This window comes from Balaenoptera physalus (assembly GCF_965194825.1).
Source record: "Balaenoptera physalus genome assembly, chromosome: 8".
In the NCBI taxonomy this organism is placed as follows: Eukaryota; Metazoa; Chordata; class Mammalia; order Artiodactyla; family Balaenopteridae; genus Balaenoptera; species Balaenoptera physalus.
This window is the reverse complement of record NC_138887.1, coordinates 10,611,501-10,631,783: the sequence shown is the minus strand read 5'-3', so window position 1 is coordinate 10,631,783 and position 20,283 is coordinate 10,611,501. Positions and strand designations below refer to the sequence as shown.

The following is a 20,283-nucleotide window of genomic DNA, read 5'->3' as shown; positions in this document are numbered from 1 at the left end:
CAAGAATTCCACCCTTAATCTTTAGATTATGGACAATTATTTTCCTTAGTGTATACAGTTTTGAGAAAAAATTACTTACAAAAATTTGGGGTTGGGGGACTTCCCTCGTGGTGCAGTGGTTAAGAATCCGCCTGCCAATGCAGGGGTCACAGGTTCGAGCCCTGGTCCGGGAAGATCCCACATGCCGCGGAGCAACTAAGCCCCTGCACCACAACTACTGAGCCTGCATTCTAGAGCCCATGAGCCACAACTACTGAGCCCGTGTGCCACAACTACTGAAACCCACGTGCCTAGAACCTGTGCTCCACAACAAGAGAAGCCACCACAGTGGGAAGCCCATGCACTGCAACGAAGAGTAGCCCCCGCTCATCACAACTAGAGAAAGCCCGCACGCAGCAATGAAGACCCAACGCGCCAAAAATAAATAAATAAATATATTTTTTAAAAAATTGGGGGGGAGGTTTTGTATTTAAAGGAAGAAAACCATGCAACATGTACACACACATGTGTGCATGTGTATAACTGCTATGTCTGTGTTGTAGGTGTGTGTTGTGTTTGCTATACACCTCACTGGTAGAAAGAGTTGTCATCAAAGAAATAAGACAAAATGCTCCATTTGAAATTAATTTTAGTTTGGACTTGTAGTCATTTTGTATGACTCCTTAAACCCTCTGGTAACATATCTGACAGGTGGAGGAGAAAAAAAAGATTATTTCCTGAAACGAAATCTTTTGGATTAAAAGTGTTTATCTCCTGGGATAATCCCAATGTCTAAATTGGAAAATCTTTTATACTGATGTCTGCATTGTTTTCTTCTTAGAAAGATCCAAAGAACCAGCCAAAACTCTACAAAGAGAATGAAAAGAATAGATCACATCCAAAGAAGTCCTTTCAAAATACAATGATATGGGAAGATAATGCCCCTAAAACCTGCATGGAGTTCAGTAATGGAGAAAAAGTGGGCGAGTCATTCAGTTAGGCCCGGTGGAATTGCTCCCAGGCTCAGAGTCCTCCACAGGATCTTTCATATCTGGTTACAGATGAGAAAAAGTGTGACAAGGATCACACAAGAAGTTTTGGAACCAAGCCTGGAAGTGGTGTATATCACCTCCACCCATATTCCATAGCCCCGTCCAACTTCAGAGGAGGCTGATAAATGTGCTTCCACTGTGTGCTCAGGAGAAAAAAGTAAATAGGGTTTGATAAACATAATAGCATTTTCCCAGTCACATACACACACACACACACACACAAACAAATTACAAAGTAGAAGATTTAGCAATACATTATAAATAAAAGACTAACGTCCGTCATATACAAAGAGTAACTATAAGTCGATTAAAAGAAATAGAAAAACATAACAAGAAAAATGCTCAAAAAATGTAGTCATTCAAAGCAAATGAAGTATAAATGGCCAATAAAGCCATCAACAATCTCACTGACAATTAAATGTATATTCCTTTAGAATATTTAAAAATTTTTAATCAGATTTATTAAAATTTTCAAAACGTTGTATAATACTTTGCATTGATGGGTATGTGGGTTAAAGACACCTTCAGAAACGAGTTACGCAATTGTAAATTGGTACAATTTATTAGAGGACAATTTGGCAAAAAGTTTCCATTTCAGTTTTAATACTTTCAATTTCAATTTATTTTGGCAATAAAATTCAATTTCAATTTTAATACTTTAATTCTATTGTTAGGAATTTATGTTTAGGGCAAGGTAGGGTGTCCAATTTGCCCAGGACAGCCTAGTTAACAGGGACATCCCTGTTGTCTTATCATCTTCTTTTATTTTCAGACGTTTCTCAGTTTAGACAATAAGTTACATGACACTAGCCCTATCAAACCAAAAACCAAACATGGACAGGATCAAGGTAATTCACAAGTAAATGAACTGCCTACCAAAACAAAATTGAACAGTTTTTAAAGGAAGAACCTCTATAACTCATCATCTATAATGTCCAGCAAAAAGAAAAACATCGGGGCTTCCCTGGTGGCTCAGTGGTTGAGAATCTGCCTGCCAATGCAGGGGACACGGGTTCGAGCCCTGATCTGGGAAGATCCCACATGCCACGGAGCAACTGGGCCTGTGAGCCACAACTACTGAGCCTGCGCATCTGGAGCCTGTGCTCCGCAACAAGAGAGGCCACGATAGTGAGAGGCCCGCGCACAGCGATGAAGAGTGGCCCCCGCTCGCCACAACTAGAGAAAGCCCTCATACAGAAACGAAGACCCAACACAGCCAAAAATAAATAAATAAATTTATGGGAAAAAAAAAGAAAAAAATCAGTAATTACTAAGCAAGTGGAGAAGCTGGAAAAAGTTACAGATAATTGGGAGACAAAATAATAAATAGAAACACATCAATAGAAGGTCCAGATTTGGGAGTTAGCAGACAAGGACTTAGTTAAAAAATATTTTTAATGGATTAAAATATGAGAAATTTTATCATATATCTGCATATATTATATATATGTATTGTGTGTTTTCCCTTCCCTTCTTTTGAATATATCTTTTTGGATATATTCATCCACATGCATATAAATTACACATAGGACATTTACCACAGACTATATTGTAGGCTCAAATAGCAAGTCTCAACAAATTTCAAATGATTTAAATCATACGTTATATATTCTTTCACCATAATGGGATTAAATGAGTACTCAATAACAGAAAGTTAAATAGAAACAGAAAAGCAACACTTGGGAAGTAAAAAATATTTTGAGCTGAAAGATAAAAGAAAATACAGTAAACCAAAACTTATGGGATGCAACAAAGGGTGCTTCAAGGAATATTAATAGTTTTAAATACATATAAAAAGAAAAAGATTGAAAATCACTCATCTAAGTCTCCAACTCAAGAAATGAGGGAAAGACCAGTAAATTAAACACAAGGATAAGAAAAGGAAGGAAATAATAAGTGTAAAAGCAAAAATCAATGAAATATAATATGGAAAGTCAACAAAACCAAAAGTTGCTTCTTAGAAAAATGTAATAAAATTAATAACCCCTAGTCAGACTAATCAAGGGAAAAAGAGAAGAAAATACAGGTGATCACTATCAGGCATAAAATAAGAAATATCACACCATCTTACAGATATTAAAAAGATAATACAAAGATGCTGTGAAAAACTTCATGCCAATAAATGTGAAATTTTTATGTCAATAACTTAGATGACATGAAAAAAAATTTTGAAATTCCAATTTACCGTAACTGGCACAAGATGAAATAGAAAATGTGAACAATACTGAATCTGTAATAACATATTTTTATTCAAAAATCTTCCCACAAAGAAAACGTTAGGCCAGATGGCTTCGCTGGTGAATTCTCTCGAATATTTAAGAAAAACCTAAGACCCGTCATAACCAAACCCTTAAAAAAGAGAGAGAAAATAAAAAGAGGGAATCCATTCCAATTCATTTTATGAGGCCATCAGAATGTTGATTCCTAAACCTATAAATAAATACATTATAAAAAAGGAAAACCACAGGCCAATATATTTCGTGAACATAGAACATAACTTTAGTAAATCAAATGCAGGTATATGTAAAAAGAATAATACACCTTGACCAAATGGGGGTTATTCCAGAAATAAAGGACTAGTTTAACATATGAAAGCCAATGTAATTAATGACATTAACAAAATAAATGAGAAAAATCAATAAATGAGAAAAATGAGCAAAATTCAAATGAACCTACAAACAGACTATTGATAATTAAGAAATTTATCAAGGGTCCTGGATCACTATACAAAAATCAGTTGTATTTCTATATGAGAGTGACAAACAAGCAGAAAATAAAATTTAGAATTACCATTTACCATAGCATCAAAACATAACATATCTCTAAATAATCTAATGAAAGATGTATAAAATGTCTACACTGAAAACTGCAAAGCATTAATGGGAATTTTTTTAATAGACTTAAGTAAATAGAAGGGTGTACCCTAATCATTGACTGGAAAATTCAATGTTGTTAAGATATCAGTTCTCCCAAAATTGATTTATAAATTCAGGGCAATTCCAATAAAATCCTAACCATTTTTCTTTTTTGTTGGGGAGCTGGGTAGAAATTGATAAGGTGATTCTAAGATTTATATGGAAGTGCAAAGGACCTAACATGCCCAAGGAAATACAGAAGAAGTAGAACAAAGCAAGTGCATTTAATCCACTAGATATAAAACATACTAAAAAACCACAGAAATTAAGACAATGCATTACTGTTACTAGAACACACAAAGAGACCAATATAATAGAAATAAGAGTTCAGAACAGATGCACAAGTCTCCTGCATCTCATTTGTGAGGGAAAAACTCCACTGCAATTCAGTGGGAAAAGGTACATGGGGCTGGGTCAGTTGGACAGCTATACAGAAAAAACAAACAAACCTTGACCCCTTACCTTATACCAACCTAAATATAAAAGTTGAGGCAACTTATAAAAGAAATATAGGAGAATAATACAGGAGAATATCATCATAAGAGTAGGCAAATATTTCTTAAACATACAATAAAAACTACTAATAAAAAATAAAATATAATTAAATTGGACATCATTATCAGAATATGTATTCATGAAACACCACCACAAGATAGTGAAAAAGAAAACCACAGAATGAGAGGAGATATGTGCAATACATGCTTTAACAACAGACTCATATTCAGAATATATAAAGAATTCCTAACAAACAAATTAACAAGGAGAGACAGACAAGCCAATTAAATGATAGGCAAAACACTTGAAACTTACCGTAAAAGAATATTAAAGTGGCCAAAATAAGCACAAAAGTTGCTCAATATCATCAGTAAGAAGAACTACAAATTAAAAGTACAATGAGATAACACTTTCCATTCAGTAGAATGGCTAAAATAAAAAGACTGAAAATACTGGGTGTTTGATAGTAATGTGGTATAACTAAAACACTTACATTGTTTCTAATAGTGTCAATGTGTACAACTACTTTGGAAAAATGCTTGGTGGTACTTTGCAAAACTAAACATGCATATACTCTGCAACCCAGCAATTCCTCTTCTAGGTATATACCTAATAGAAATGAGTGCATATGTCCTATAAAATATACATAAAACAACATTCATAACAACTTTATGCATAATAACTAAAGGCTGGAAACAACAAATTTTCATCAATATTAGAATGAAAGTAAGTCTTGTATCCATACAATAGAGCCCTAGAGAAATGAAAGATAACTACTACTACATACAACAATATTAATGAATCTTGAGGAAAAAATATTGAGTAACAGAGGCAGAAACAAAAGAATACATAATGTATTACTCCATTTATATAGAATGCAAAACAAATAAGACCTATCCAGGTCAGAATAATGGTTACTTCTAAGGGTAATGTTTCTGATTGGAAAGAATAATTAAATAGGCAACTGGAGATATTAAATAACGTCTCAGAAAACAGATAAACAATAAGAAGAAAATAAGAACTGACATAATTCGGTTAAGAATTTGAGATAAAAGACAAAACATCTCAGAAATAAAGATTAAATTACTTTAATTTAAATAAAATAAGGGAGAATAGGATGACCAAAAATTAATTAAAATAAATCAATTAAAATAAATAAACTTAATTAAAATATTAATTTAAATAAATAAGGGAGAATAGGATGACCAAAAAAATGTCATAAGGGACATCACAAATAGAAATCACAAGTAGGAATGAGAAAAGCCAAGAAAACGAAAGCAGAGAGAAAAGAATGCAAATCAAATCTAACACAAATATAAGTAGAATACCTGAAAAAGAAAAATGAAATACAAGAACTAGAACTAATTTGTAAAACTATAATTTAAGAAAGCCTTCCTGAAAAAAAGAAGTACTGAATCTACATATTAATCAGATTTAATCATATATGAAAACAGACTCCAAGTCATAACCAAAGAAATTATTAAAATTTATAGAAAAAATCTTCTGAACCTTCAGGGAAAATGACGAAATCACTTACCAAAGGAAGAAAATCAAGTTGGCATCAGGTTTCTTGACAGTAACATTTACCGCAGGAATATAATGGAGAAACATCTACAATAAAACAAGAAAAGAAAGTGTGAAATGAGGCTTTTATATCCAACCAACCTTCCTTCACATATCAAAGCTACAGAAAAACAGTTTTGAACATGCAAAAACTCAGGGGATATGACCCTTGAGCTCCTTTTGAGGAAGCTCATACCTGGGAAAACTGGTAAAAGGAAATTAGTAGTGAGCATTAAATATATTTAACTGAAGATCTAAGACTAAAACAAAGGTGAGAATAAGGGTGAAAGAACAGTATGTAAACATTAAACCACCTGACAAAGTAAAAACAACATAACTTAAAAAGGAGAAAAAAAGAAAGGAAAAAGTATGATTAGTTCCTTGATTTACTTGTAAATAAGTGTTGGGAAACAGATTATATCATTTCAAGCTAAAAAAATAAAATAACAAGAGCCAAATAGCAGAAGGAGGGAGAGACGGGAGAAAGGATGGAAAGGAGGGGAGGGGAAGGGGAGAAGAACTGAGGGGAGGGGACAGGGGAGACAAGGAAGAAGGGGAGGAAGGAAGGAAGGAAGGAAAAAAACATGAAATGAATAAAAATGGGTTTCTATTGGGGTGGAGGGAAATGATGTGAGAGAGAGAGAGATAGAAACAATATTTTTCTGATGACACATTTATATAGTTTTCACTTTTGAACCACATAAATTTACATATTTTAAAGAATAAAATTAATTTTTAAAACTCTAAAATCAATAGTAAACTGATACTAGTGAACCTAACTAGATATGTAATTAGTAACATAAACCTGCAAGGAAAAAAAATAGTTACATGACTTTAAAACAGTACTTTAACCACATCTCTTTAATAGGCTATAAGGACAAGAACTACAAAGAAATATTCACATTTATTTAGTGACTTTATTATAATCAGTAATAATAGAATTTTGAAATTTTTAATGTATATTGTAGCATAAGTCAAATAAGCAATCTTGTTAGGAAAAAAAGATCTTCAGAACAGGAGAAAAGAGTTTGAAATTAATATTAAGTAAAATCTTATAATGTTGATTTAATTTGATGACATCAATATAATTACTTTGAAATATGTAAACATTTTCATCTTTATGCTTTGAAAGTGCCCAGGAGAAATGATGTCCTAGCCATCAGAATATTGTTTTGAAATGCCATTGGTTATTAAAGGTTCCTTGAAGAAATAGCTGATTCCAGGTCTCTGGCAGAATAGTACAGGTAATTTTGAGATATTTTGTTCTGCCAGAAAGCAATAAAATGAAGATAATGTAATTACATCAAAAAGACATAGGGATGTCAAAAGGGTTCCTACTGGCCAAAGTTTGAACAACTTAAGCATCAAAAAAGCATAATAAAAGGGCAACATGAGAAATCCTGTGGTGATGGATATGTTCTATATCTTACTATGATACTGTACTATAGTTTTGCAAGATGTTACTACAGTATTGGGGGAACTGTGTAAAGGGTACATGGATTCTGTCTGTATTATTTCTTACAACAGCACATGAATCTATAATGATCTCAAAATTTAAATTTTTATTTAAAAAAGAATAATAAAACAATAAGAATAGAGCAGAAATCAATGACAATGAAAACAGGAAATCAACAGAGAAAAGTCAGTAAAACCAAAATCTGATTCTTTGAACAGATCAACAAAATCAATCCCTCTAGCCAGGTTAACTAAGAAAAAATGGAGGAGTTCACAAATTAATATCAGAGATGAAAGAGGAGACATTACTACAGAACCCATGGACATAAAGATAAGAAATGAACGCAGTGAACAACTCTATGCCACAAATGTGATAACCTAGATGAAATAGACTATTCCTTGAAAGATACAATCTGCCAAAATTCTCACAAGAAGAACAGACAACATGTATAGGCATATATATATATATATATATATAAAATAAATTGCTTCAAGAATAACCTTCCAAAACAGAAAACACCCAGCCCAGATGGGTTACTGGTGAATTCTATCAAACACTGAAGGAAGAAATTATGCTAATTCTCCACAATCTTTCAGAGGATAGAAGCAGGTGGAACAATTCCTAACTCATTATATGAGGCCCCCTTTATCCTAATACCAAACAAAGACAAAGACATTATAAGAAAGGAAAACTGCAAACCAGTATTTCTCATGAGCACAAATGCAAATATCCTCGAAAAAATAAGCAAATTGAGTCCAACAACATATAAAAAGAATGACACACAATGACCAAGTGGGATTTATCCCAGGTGTGCAAGGCTTGTTCAACATTCAAAAATCAATTAATATAATCTATCAATAGACTAAAAAAGAAAAATCACATGATTATATCAATAAGTGCAGAAAAAGCATTTAACAAAATCTAACACCCATTTATGATAAAAACTCTCAGTAAACTAGGAACAGAGGGAAGCTTCCTCAACTTGATAAAGAATAGCCAAAAAATCCCACAGCAAACATCATACTTAATAATGAGAAACTCAAAATTTTCCCACTAAGATCAGGAACAAGCAAAGGATATATCCTCTTCTTTTCAATGTCATATTGCAAGTCCTAGCTCATGCAATAAAATCAGAAAAGGTAATAAAAGGTATACAAACTGGGAAGGAAGAAATAAAACTGTCCTATTTCTCAGATGACATGATCATCTATGTAGAATATTTGAAAGGATTAGCAAAAAGAAAACAAACAAAAAAATCTCCTGGAAATAATAAATGATTATAGCAAGACATCAGGATACACTTTAATATACAAAAGTCATTCACTTTCTTATATATCATCAATGAACAAGTAGAATTTGAAATTAAAAACACAATACCATTTACATTAGCACCCACCAAAATTAAATACTCAGGTATAAATCTAACAAAATATGCATAAGATCTATACGAGGAAAACTACAAAACTGATGAATGAAATCAAAGATCTAAATAAATGGAGGGATGTTCCATATTTATAGATAGGAAGATTCAATATTGTCAAGGTATCAGTTTATCTCAACTTGATCTATAGATTTAATGCAATCCCATTCAAAATCCCAGCAAGTTATTTTGCATATATCAACAATCAATTCTAAAGTTTATATAGATGAGGCAAAAGATCTAGAATAGACAACAAAATATTAAAGAAGAATAAAGTTGGAGGACTGAAACTACCTGACTTCAACACTTATTATAAAGTTACAGTGATCAAAACAGTGTAGTATTCACAAAGCAAAAACCTAGACTAGATACATAAATGATAAAGAGAAAGGAATCAAAGCACACTACTACAGAAAATCAACCAATCACAAAGGAAGAGAGCAAAGAAAGAAGGAATTACAAAACAGTCAGAAAAATTAACAAAATGGAAATAGTAAGTCCATACCTAATAATAATTACTTTAAATATAAATGTACTAAATTCTCCAATTAAAATATATAGAGTGGCTGAATGGATAAAAACAAACAAACAAACAGAAAATCAAGACCAAACTATTTGCTGTCTACAGGAGACACAGTTCAGCTTTAAGTACACACAGAGATTGAAAGTAAAGACATGGAAAAATATATTCCATGCCAATGGAAATGAAAGAAAGCAAGGGTAGCTATACTCATATCAGACAAAATAAACTTTAAGCCAAAGACTATAAAAAGATACAAAGAAGATCATTATATAATAATAATGATATCAAGAGGATATGACATTTGCAAATATTTATGCACCCAACATAGGATCACCTAAACATATAAAGCAAATATTAATGGACCTGAAGGGAGAACCAATCACACTCTTTGGTATTTGCCAAAAGGAGTTGAAAATATATGTCCATACAAAAACCCACACATGGATGTTTATAGCAGCTCAGTTCATAATTGCCGAAAGTGGTAAGCAATGAAGAGGTCCTTCTCTAGATGAATGGATAAACTGTGGCATATCCAGACAATGGAATATTATACAGTACTGAAAAGAAACCCGCTATCAACGCATGAAAAGACAGGAAAGAACCTTATATGCCTAATACTACGTGAAAGGAGCCAGTCTGAAAAGCCTGGATGATTCCAATTATAAAACATTCTGGAAAAGGCAAAGCTATGTAAGCAGTAAAAAGATCAATGGTTGCCAGGAGTTTGGGGGAGGTTGGAAGGAGGGACGAATAGGTGAGGCAGAGAGGATTTTAAGGGCACTGAAAACACTCTGTGATACCATAATGATGAATACATGTCATGATACGTTTGTCCAAACCCATGAAATGTGCAACACTAAGAGTGAACAGTAATACGAACTATGGACTTTGGGCTATTATGACATGTCACTGTAGGTTTATTAATTGTAGCAGATGTACCACGCTGGTGGGGATGATAATGGTGGGGGATCATAATGGGGGGCTGTGCATATGGGTGTCAGAGAGTATGTTAATCCTTGAACAACACAGGTTTGAACTGCACGGGTCCACTTATATGCAGATTTTTTTCAATAAATTGGGACTGCAGTACTACACGATCTGCAATCGGGTGAATCCTTGGATGTGGAACTGCCTATACAGAGTGCTGACTATAAAGTTATACGTGGATTTTTGATTCCTTGGGGCTCAGCACCCAAACCCCTGCATTGTTCAAGGGTCAGCTATCTATGGGAAATCTCTGTACTTTACCTCTGTATCTTTACCCTCTCAATTTTGCTGTGAACCTAAGATTTCTCTAAAAAAAAAAAAAAAGTCTTAGTGAACCCGAGCAGGACCCTGTGGGGCTCCTGGGCACAAAAGTCTTTCCATGTCCCCTGCACAAGTCTTTCCGTGTGCCCCGTCTCTTATTTGTACGAAATAGGCTTCCTTCAGCCTCCATGACCATCCCTGAGTTCCAAAGGGCAGGTTCAAATAGTTGCCAATCAGAGTAGCGAGGGGATGAGGAGACAAGGGAGGAGCAGTCAAGACACAAGAGTGCAGCCTTGGAACAGGGTCCTGGTTCCTCCTCAAGGATACCTAACAATACCTATCTTTGAGCTCTTCTACAGAACTAAAGCCCCCACCAAATGGAAGATGTTAACTACTTGATGAAGCATTCTTCATTCCAGAGAGAAGGTCACAGAAGCCCATCACAAAACCACCTGACGCCAGATGACCTCTGGATTGAAGGAATGCAGGCCTTGCAGGCACCCAGATCGTTATCAGCAGCCCTGCCCCTCGACTATAATACTCTCCACAAACCCCCCTGGCTTGGGACACACTGTTTTGAGGGCATTAGCCCGCCTTTGCCTGGAAAAGCAATAAAGTTATTCCTTTCTACTTCATCCAAACTCTGTCTCCGAGATTCAATTTGGTGCCGGCATACAGAGGCCAATTTTTGGTATCATTAGTAAAAACTAAAATAAGATGAAATAAATTATTATAACAAAAAAGAAGTGTAATTGATTTGGGCACATTTAAATATATAACAATTCATGAGTCCAATATGGTACTCACAAAATAGAATCTCCCTCCAAAAAATTCATTGCTGTTATTGAAGGTGACTATTACACCAATCCCATACTCTGAAAACCATTAATTAGAGAAAAGGAATTAAGGATACCCTGACGTTCAAGAAGAAACTATATTTCAGAGCAACCAAATGGCCCCAGCTCATAGGGAAAGATTTTCGGTACCCTTATAGAAGAATGATACCTAATAAGTGTAAAGGAAATGGTAGAAGTGGGAAAATCACCATTTTGTCACTCTGAACGAAATAATTGCTTCAAGGTTATAATGATTAATGCATGCTAAAATCATTAGGTGAAAGGACAATGGGGAACTGAATATTCATATGGTGCAAAAGCATTATTTCATAGTTAATTTACTAGTCCCAAGGGGAAAAAACATCACTTTACAATGGAAAGTTCTGGCTGTCACCATTTTATTCAAAGGGACAATACTTAACATTACTAACAGTGGAACAACCAGATATGATATGACCCCTGGTGTAATGCAAATGAAGAATACAGTATCACCTATAAAATATTTAATCCAGCTTTTAGATCTCATTTCCAGTTTACAGGAAATAAAATTTACCACCAGAAACAATTAGATAAATCAAGAATATAGGATATCCTGTAAGACAACGGTACTGGTATCTTCAAAAGCCAAAGTCATGAAAGAGTGAGATTATGTGTTAAATCAAAATAGAATTTAAGAAATATTAAAGCCAAAAGTAATGCCTAGTGTTTGACTGGATCCTGGTTAGAGAGAAGCCCTGACATCAGAATATGAACTGGGCATTAGATGGTGTTCAGAATTATTGCTAATTTTCTTAGGTGTGCTCATGGAATCATGGTTGTGCAAAAAAATGTTCTTTCTGGAAATGAATACTGAGGGAGGTGTAGGTAAAACATCATGGTGTCTGTAATTTATTTTAAAATATTTCAGCAAAAGAAAAACTTAAATAGGGCAAAATAATAACACCTTTTTAACTGAGGTGATGGGTATATGAATGCTCATACTCTGTTTTTCTGTACATTTGAAAACTGTATTTATTGCTTCTCTCCCATTTTGTCTATTCTTCCTTTGGGGGACAAATAAACCTTAATGGCACTTAGAAATATTTTCTAATACACGAAAGGAAAAGCCAACTCCAGTGGCTTAAATAAATCGGGGTTTTATGTTTTCTCTCAGCAAGAAGTCCTGAGGGAAGCTGACGTCAGCACCAGAGTCTATGACGTTCCCTCGGCCTTCCTCTCATCCTTATAAAATCATTTATTCAGTCACAAAATGGTGATTTCCCCGACTCTGCTGTTTCCTTGGCGCACTAGCTATCATTCCTCCACGGGGCAAGCCTGGCCATTGCCCACGTCAAACCAGGAAAAAGATGGAAGGAAGAGAAAGCAGAACTAACAGACTTCCCCCGGGTCTCACTAGCAAGGATTTCAGGCTGAGAGAGCAAGGATGTGGGTGCTTCCAGCCCCTACAGGACAGGCAGGCAAAGGCAGGGAGAACGTGGACCAGGTGCAGTGGGCTGGCCCCTGCTGTCTGCTGTGACCTTTGTGGACCTCACTATTTGTCCTCCAGGTCTCAGCCTCTCGGATTTTCCATCCTTTTACTTCTTTGCTGCATTCTGGGAAATTTATTAAGAGCTATGTTTCAGTTCAGAATCTCTTCTTTAGTTTTGTCTGATTGACTTTTTTGAAGTTTTTTTCTGAACTTCTCATTTTAGTGAGGCTTCTTCTATTACTAGAACTTCCGATTGCTTGTATTCTCTCCTTATGGTTTCTATACTTTACCTTCTTAAAACATTTTTTATTTATATGGAAACGGATTTCTGATTCCATGACGCCAGGATGGGGGAGGTCTTCCCCGCAGTGCACTCCTGGCCCTTCTCCCCTTCTGGGAACACAGAGTCATTTATTGGACCACCTGGGATGCTCGGCTCATCTCTGCCCTTTTCCTCTTGGGAACAAGCTTCCCACAAGTGAGGTGTCCTCTGCACCAGACAAGCTCTCCCATCACATGCCCAGCACTACTTGTGCCTGGGTGGGTAGCGTCTGCCTAATTCTGGGGTTCAGCCCACTTTCTGCAGATATAAACCACATCCTCCATCTTAGCTACATGCAGTGTTTTGTCACAGATGGCATTTTAGGCTCTATCTACCTCTTTGACTCATTCCTTTTTTTTTTTTAAATAATATACGCGGGGAACACGTCAAAGACCCCCGTATTTACTTTATATTATTTATCAGGTTATTTTACTATGATCTTAAGTTGTCGAGGAACTTTGTGTTGCTGACTCACTGGTGGTAGAAGATTTCCTCACATGACTTCACAATGTCTCAAAGAAAGCCCATCCAAGCAAAGCTTCATTTCCATTGGACTCTGTGAAGCTTGGGAAACTGAAGTGTCCCAGAAGTCACGAATGATGCCATGCATGTCTCTGTGAGGTATCTCAACGATAGTACTTACCTGGGACCCATTTTTATACTAATTTCACACGCCTGGGCCTTCCCCATGACGCTCCTAGCAGAACACAGGCTGGACTTGACTTCTCTCAGACTCCTTTTCTTCCACTCAGAGCCACTGGAGTCACATTTCCTTGCTGTCGCCCTGGGCAGTGTTTACAAGATCCTTTGTCTCAGGGACTCCAGCCTTTCCAAGATTCCGGCTTCATGCAGGGAGGAGTCTTGGGGTTACCTCTTTACCTCAAAGTAAGCCTCCTGCCTCCAATTTTATCCCAGCATGGAGATTAATCCCCAAGTCCCTAATACTTAAGTTGGGGGGTTCGTCTCTGTCTTTTATCCTCCGGGAAACAAGATTCTCACAGGGTGAGGTGTCCCTTGCCTGGGATTGAAATTTTCAGGCAGCTTTCTTTTGTAGGATATCTTGTTTTAGTATCAGAATCATGCTTATATTCCACAAAATGAATTTGAAAACATTCCCAATACAGTAATGATCTGAGACAACCAGATTGCAATTACACAAATTAAGATACAGCCCTCGGGCTGCACACCTTCACAGGACCCTGTCCTCAAGCAGGAGCAGCCCAAGTTCTCATTTGGGGGGAGGGGAGGGCGAGTAAATGGAACATCACATCCTACCATGCTCAATATTTCCACCCCACTTATGGGGTACTATTTTTTTTAATTGAGGTGAAATCCACAAAACATAAAATTAACTGACTTAAAGTGAAAAATTCAGTGGCTTTAGTACATTCATACTGTTGTGTAACTACCATCTCTATCATATAGTTCCAAAACATTTTCATCACCCCAAGTTGTTTAGGGCAGAATTGGCATGGCACTTATGTGTCAGATTCAGTTTGCCCATATTATTTTTTAGAGCAAGGGGATTATTTGATATTTAAACCTAAACAAAAACTTACCTAAAGAATTGGACCTGGAAATTTTTTGGAGGTCGTTAATTAACTATTTGAACAATCTTCTCAAGGACTATGGGTTAAGTAAGTTTTCTAGCTCTTCCTCAATTTTAATTCACATTTCCTAAGAATATCATCTGTTCCACTGAGATTTCTAAACTTATCAAAATAGTATCTAGCTATTGTATATTTCCCTATAATTAATTAGGGAAATTACAGCTTCTCTAAAGCTGTTTTATATCCTTCTTGGTCTTACAGCTCTCTTATGTTGTGCTTTCTGGTTTTTATGCTTCCCTTGAGAATTCTTTCGACTTGTCTTCTCTTACATGGACCACATTTATTCTCCACCCTTGCCCCTCATTTGGAAGTGATTCAGCTTGGTTTCACTTTTAGTATCAGTAATATTTCCTGTTTGATACCCGCAACTATATTGCTCTATGGCAAACTGTGTTTGACATGACAGGAACTTGATAAATGTTTATTAAATGAATGAGTATCACATCAGTTCTGCCTTGAACACACCCAGCATATACTACATTCCACCATATTGCACTAGCTATCATTATAATCCCATCTTTCCTTCCATTAATTCTTCCTCCACACTACAGGTCTTTGTTTTACTAAGAGATTTGATCATGACCCATCCTTTCTTAAAAATGGCCGATGGCTCTCTAATGCCAAACTCTTCAGAGAACCTTGCCTGCTTTCCTACTTCACTTCCAGTTTTATAAACTGTCCACATGAGCCCTGTCTCTGAACAGGCCCTCATATTCACACGTCTGTACCTTTCCAATCCACTCCCTGTACACTTCCTGTTGAGTCTCACACCCAACCCCTCAGAGGTCACTGCCTCTCTGACTTCCTGTCCCCATAGCACAAATTACTCCCTTACTCTGTTCCCAGTCTTTTAAACGTAACTCTTTTAGAAAATTTAGTACATTAATTATACTTCAATGGTTTCCTTCCATTTCAGACGAAGAACTCCTTAGACCAAAGAGCAATTCCTCATCTTTTATACCAATAACTGTTATAATGCTTGGTACATAATAGTACCCAGTAATTAGTACTTTAATAGGTGCTTGAAAAGGCCTAAGCCCAATTCCTAACACTAGACAATTTCTGCTGCAGTGAAAGTTAAATCTACCTCTCCACACTAAATTGGAGCCCCAATCACAGCCTTTTCCCCTAGGAAATGTGTTGAGTTAGTAATAGAATCTCTCCCAGGAGAAACCCCCCCATACACTTAATTTTGCATTTCATTTCATGGGCCCCAACAATCAAGTTCCACCTGCTCAACATTGTGGCTGGAAATTGAAGTCTCCCTACTCACAGAAGAGGGGCTGGCTCAGTGGAAAGGCCACACTGTGGGAACACAAAATCAAGTTCTAATAATGGCTCCTACACTCAGCACAAGTTAATACTTCAGCTTTAAGACTCAATTCCCAATTTTTAAAATGTGAATACGCACCTACTTTGCTAATTTGTCCTCACTGTACATTCATGAAACACCTAGCACAATACGGACATAAAAATTTCTTTTTAATTCCAACTGTGTCATGAAACAGGCATGGAATCTCCCTGCCACTGTTTCACAAGAGAGACGTAATAATGCAGCTGTCCCTTCCCACTTGCAAAAGGAATGGGAAAAGTAGTATTCATAATCCAAATACTGCTAATGTGGGGCATATTTATATTTAAAAGTAAAACCTATTATTTTATATAATTCTTTTGCAATATATTCAAATTAATATTTAACCTTAAAACATCTTAGGTTTGTAGTAGTGTGACTGTTGTCTATCTTATCACGATGGTGTATCAAGAGATTCATGGGACTCCCATGATCAGAATTCCCTTTATTTCCTTCTATATTAACGTCCTCTTTGTAAACATAACCACCAGACTGCACCTGACAGATAGCAATCAAGTAAGTGTCTTTTCAATAACAGCCATAACTTTGGAATCCAAAATTAATTGAAAACTATAACCTCCCAGCCTCAACCCATATCGACTGCTAAATCAATATAACGAAAAACAAGCTTCAGAGGTTTCTCCAGATATTTAATGCAAGATGCCACGTAGCCACAGTCCAAGAGATGCAGTTACCATTAGGGGAGTGGTAGCCCTACTGAATGAAACAAATCAAAATACTGTGATACAGCTACAAGTCTCATATAGATGTATTTCTGTTCTAATTATAATGTAGCCAGTTTGATAAATAAGGTTGCCTCTTGTGCTTCTTTCCTACTTTAGGTTATATACTTTATAGATGAGACACACAGTCAACTTGACTGGTTTAAGAGCTCTAAAGAGTATTAAAGAGTATTACTTTTACTATAGACCTTTTTTTTTTTTCCAATTAAGAATGGGAAGACACAGCCTTTGGTATATAACTTATTCCCATGACAGTATTTAAAGGATATCATCAGTGTTCGTTGTCAGTTGTGCAGTCTTTTGGTAAGGGGGTAGCTAGGGCCTCTTTGCTCTCAGTAAGTGCTCTGGGCTGATGGATAAACACACTGAACTTAACACCCTGGTTGTTGGCAGCTCTGACAAAACCACTATTGGCAGTCATTGTGATGGCTTTTAGGGTGTCTCCTGTCCCAAAAATCGTTAATGAGCGGCTGTTGATTTTTGAACTGGACACTAGTTTCAAGGCACGCTCAGAAGGCTGGTCTGGGACCACGTTAATTCGCTTAATTAGCATAGCGGCCCGCTCTCTCTCCCCGGGTCCTCCTAAGGTATCTAGGATAGACTGAAAGTCCTTGACGGCAGATTCGCAGGCAAACAACTCCTTGTCCTTCATAAATGCCTCCAGCTGCGGCAGAACCTGCTCTTTCCTCTCTTGCTCTGCTTGTTCGGTGAGCACTTTTTCTCTGAAGATAAAGCGGCAGCCTCCGTAGCTGAGGGCGGATACATATGTGATTAAAGTAGTAATGTCCAGGTTGGCTCTTGTGCACACGTCAACCTTGATCTCCGTTGGAAACGCGACACTCGCTAGGATGTTTTCTCGGTCTACTCTGGTCACCCGCAAAAGTTCGGGGCCCTCATCGTCTGATTCGCTCTCACTGGCCTGGAGCTCTTCACGGGGCTCTAACAGAGAGTTCACGGCTACTATGTCTCCCCTCACAGATACACCCATTTCCTTCAGCTTCTCGGCCATGGGGCTGGAGACACTGTTGTAAAATGCGAAGATGATGTGAGGGTTGCTGTACTGCACCGGCTGCTGGTGACTGGCCTGGAGGAAGTCTTCAGCCTGCTCAATGATGCTTTTGTCGCCATACTGGCCCCGGCCCAGCCAAATGTTATGCAGAGCTTCGGCCTTCCGGCCAATGGCTTTCACCCAAGTATGACCACCATTTGCAACAACATCCACCACAAGGGTCTGCTTTTCGCCCAAGGTGTCTGTGTAACCAAAGACATGGAGAACGCTGACCACGTCTTCCAGGTTTTCTGCCGATTCCACGATGGCTCTGAGGTGTGTCAGGTTAGTGCTCTGTAAATGGGACTCCTTAATGGCTACTTTCCCAGCTTCTACCTTCTGTAGGAATTTTAATTCTGCCTTCAGTTTGCTGCACAGCTTGGCACTACCTTCGATGCCGCCTTTTCTTGACCTGGAGAGTGATTCTGCTCTCTTCATCAGTTCCTTGGCTATGGCGATTCGTTCACAGAGCATGGAGTGTGCAGACATGCTGACAGCATTATGCCTTTCCTATGAAAAGAAACAAATCAACCGCAAGCAATTCTTCACTCAGGATTATAAGACTTCAATCGGACCACAAAGATTATGGAGGCCGGGTCTATGAACCTGGGGTTCTGCGTGTCTGATTCTGGAGTGACTCCCTCCTCTGAGAGCTAAGGAAAGGATGATAGCTAGACTTCTGAACGGCTCCTTACGTCCGCTGGGTTCTAACACTCTTTGCGCCTTCATTTCTTCAGCTTGAAGGTCATGGGATCCACAATATATCCCGGGTTAGGATAAAACGCAGGGGGCTGGCAACCTGCTACATAAAGAATTCCCTTATAAGCAGCCTTACTGTTCGGTTGTCGAGAAATTTTAGTAGAAGGGTCAAGATAAAAATGATTAAAATAAAAATATCCACACAGACTAGTTTGGTGAACAAACTGTCCAAAACAAGAGACTCTCTCCTCAATTGACCACGCTAACCCTTCCATGAGTGGGTCTCCTTCAACCTGCTGCCTCCTGATTTCCCAGGGGCACACGGTACACACGCCCAGGAATCCAGACCGCCTCGTACCTGCATGTGACGCCAACCCAGCCCATTTCTAAAGACCGAAGGAGCCCACCAACTTGGCTCCCGCTCCCACTCCGAAGAAATAGCCCGAAGATAAACTCCACGGAGCAGCCCAAGGCGGCCCGGGCGGGCGGGCCTGAGGTCGGCGAGGCCTTCCGGGCGGGCACCCGGCCCTGCTCGGTCCACCTGCACCGCTGGCCCCGTCGGGCAAGCACGGGCTCCAACAGCCCCCGCGGCCAGCGCCGGGACGGAGGCGCGGGCGGAGGGCGCTCGGCGGCTCGGCGCCCGCCACCCGCCACCCGCCCCGCCGACCCGGCCCAACACCCTCCCGGCCTCGGAAGGGGCGCACGGCTCCCCCACCCCCTCGCCCCTCCCCCGGCTCCTCACCGGCAGCGCCCAGGACCGCGAGCGCGAGCAGGCTGGCACGTGCGCGCGAGGCCGGGACCCGCCGGGTAACCTCACCGGGTAGCCCCCAACCCACTCGGGCCTCTGCTGCTGCTCCGCTGGCACAAACTCCGCCTGCGCCAGCCCCGCCGCCTCGGGCTTTTCCCGCGTCACGTGGCCCCGCGCCGGGTGACGCCGAGCCCGCTATTCCCAGGCGGCAGCGCGGCCTCCAGAGCGGGGCTGACGCTAGCGCGGCGGCCATGTTTGTTGAGGGAAGAGGCTTCTCCCACTCCCGCCGCGAGGCGAGCGCGGGGGCGCGCGGCCACCTGGCCCCAGGAAAGATGATCTCCCACTGGGGCACCGGCCGCTTGATACCCAGCGTGCCAGGCAGGCTGAACCCGTATCCTAGCATCTAATCATGGTTAGACTTTGCCTGGGGCGGCAGTCGGTGAGTTTTGGTGGAGAAAACCTCCCGATCGCGCCCACCTCCTCTCCGCGGGTCAAGTACACCGTTTTGCTATCAAGCTCAAACCCCTACGAGTGCCAGGCAGTGGTTGTCGTCTTAGAAAAAGTTTGGCTCATTTTAACAGAAAACTGGCTGGAGAGGCTTGTCAAAGGTTTCACAGCTGGTTAAGTGCTGTAGCTGGGATTTCTGACCCCACCCCAAAGCACCTGCCACTGCGCCATCACGGGCTCTCCATTAGAAAGTGTCATATTAGAGACGCGCTGCCTTTCTCAAGAGGACGAACGATCGGTGGCTGGCTTCTGAAGGGCTGGGAAATTGATATCAGCTTTAGTAGAGTGTCCAGAGTCACC

The 20,283-nt window shown here is 38.8% G+C and overlaps 1 protein-coding gene across 1 annotated transcript; it reads right to left on the bottom strand.

Annotated features, from left to right (window-relative positions):
- Positions 1-16,871: 16,871 nt before the first annotated feature.
- LOC309666253 (UPF0415 protein C7orf25 homolog) lies at positions 16,872-19,645 on the bottom strand. Its single transcript, XM_082473630.1, has 2 exons — positions 19,471-19,645; positions 16,872-18,539 (listed from the first exon to the last, which is right to left on the bottom strand). The coding sequence occupies exon 2, from the start codon at positions 18,516-18,518 to the stop codon at positions 17,253-17,255; it is 1,266 nt and encodes a 421-aa protein (XP_082329756.1). The 5' UTR covers positions 18,519-18,539; positions 19,471-19,645; the 3' UTR covers positions 16,872-17,252.
- Positions 19,646-20,283: the final 638 nt, after the last annotated feature.

What these genes read in the sequence shown, in the direction of transcription:
- LOC309666253 (XM_082473630.1), bottom strand. Translation starts at nt 18,518, where the DNA reads ATGTCTGCACACTCCATGCTCTGTGAACGAATCGCCATAGCCAAGGAA.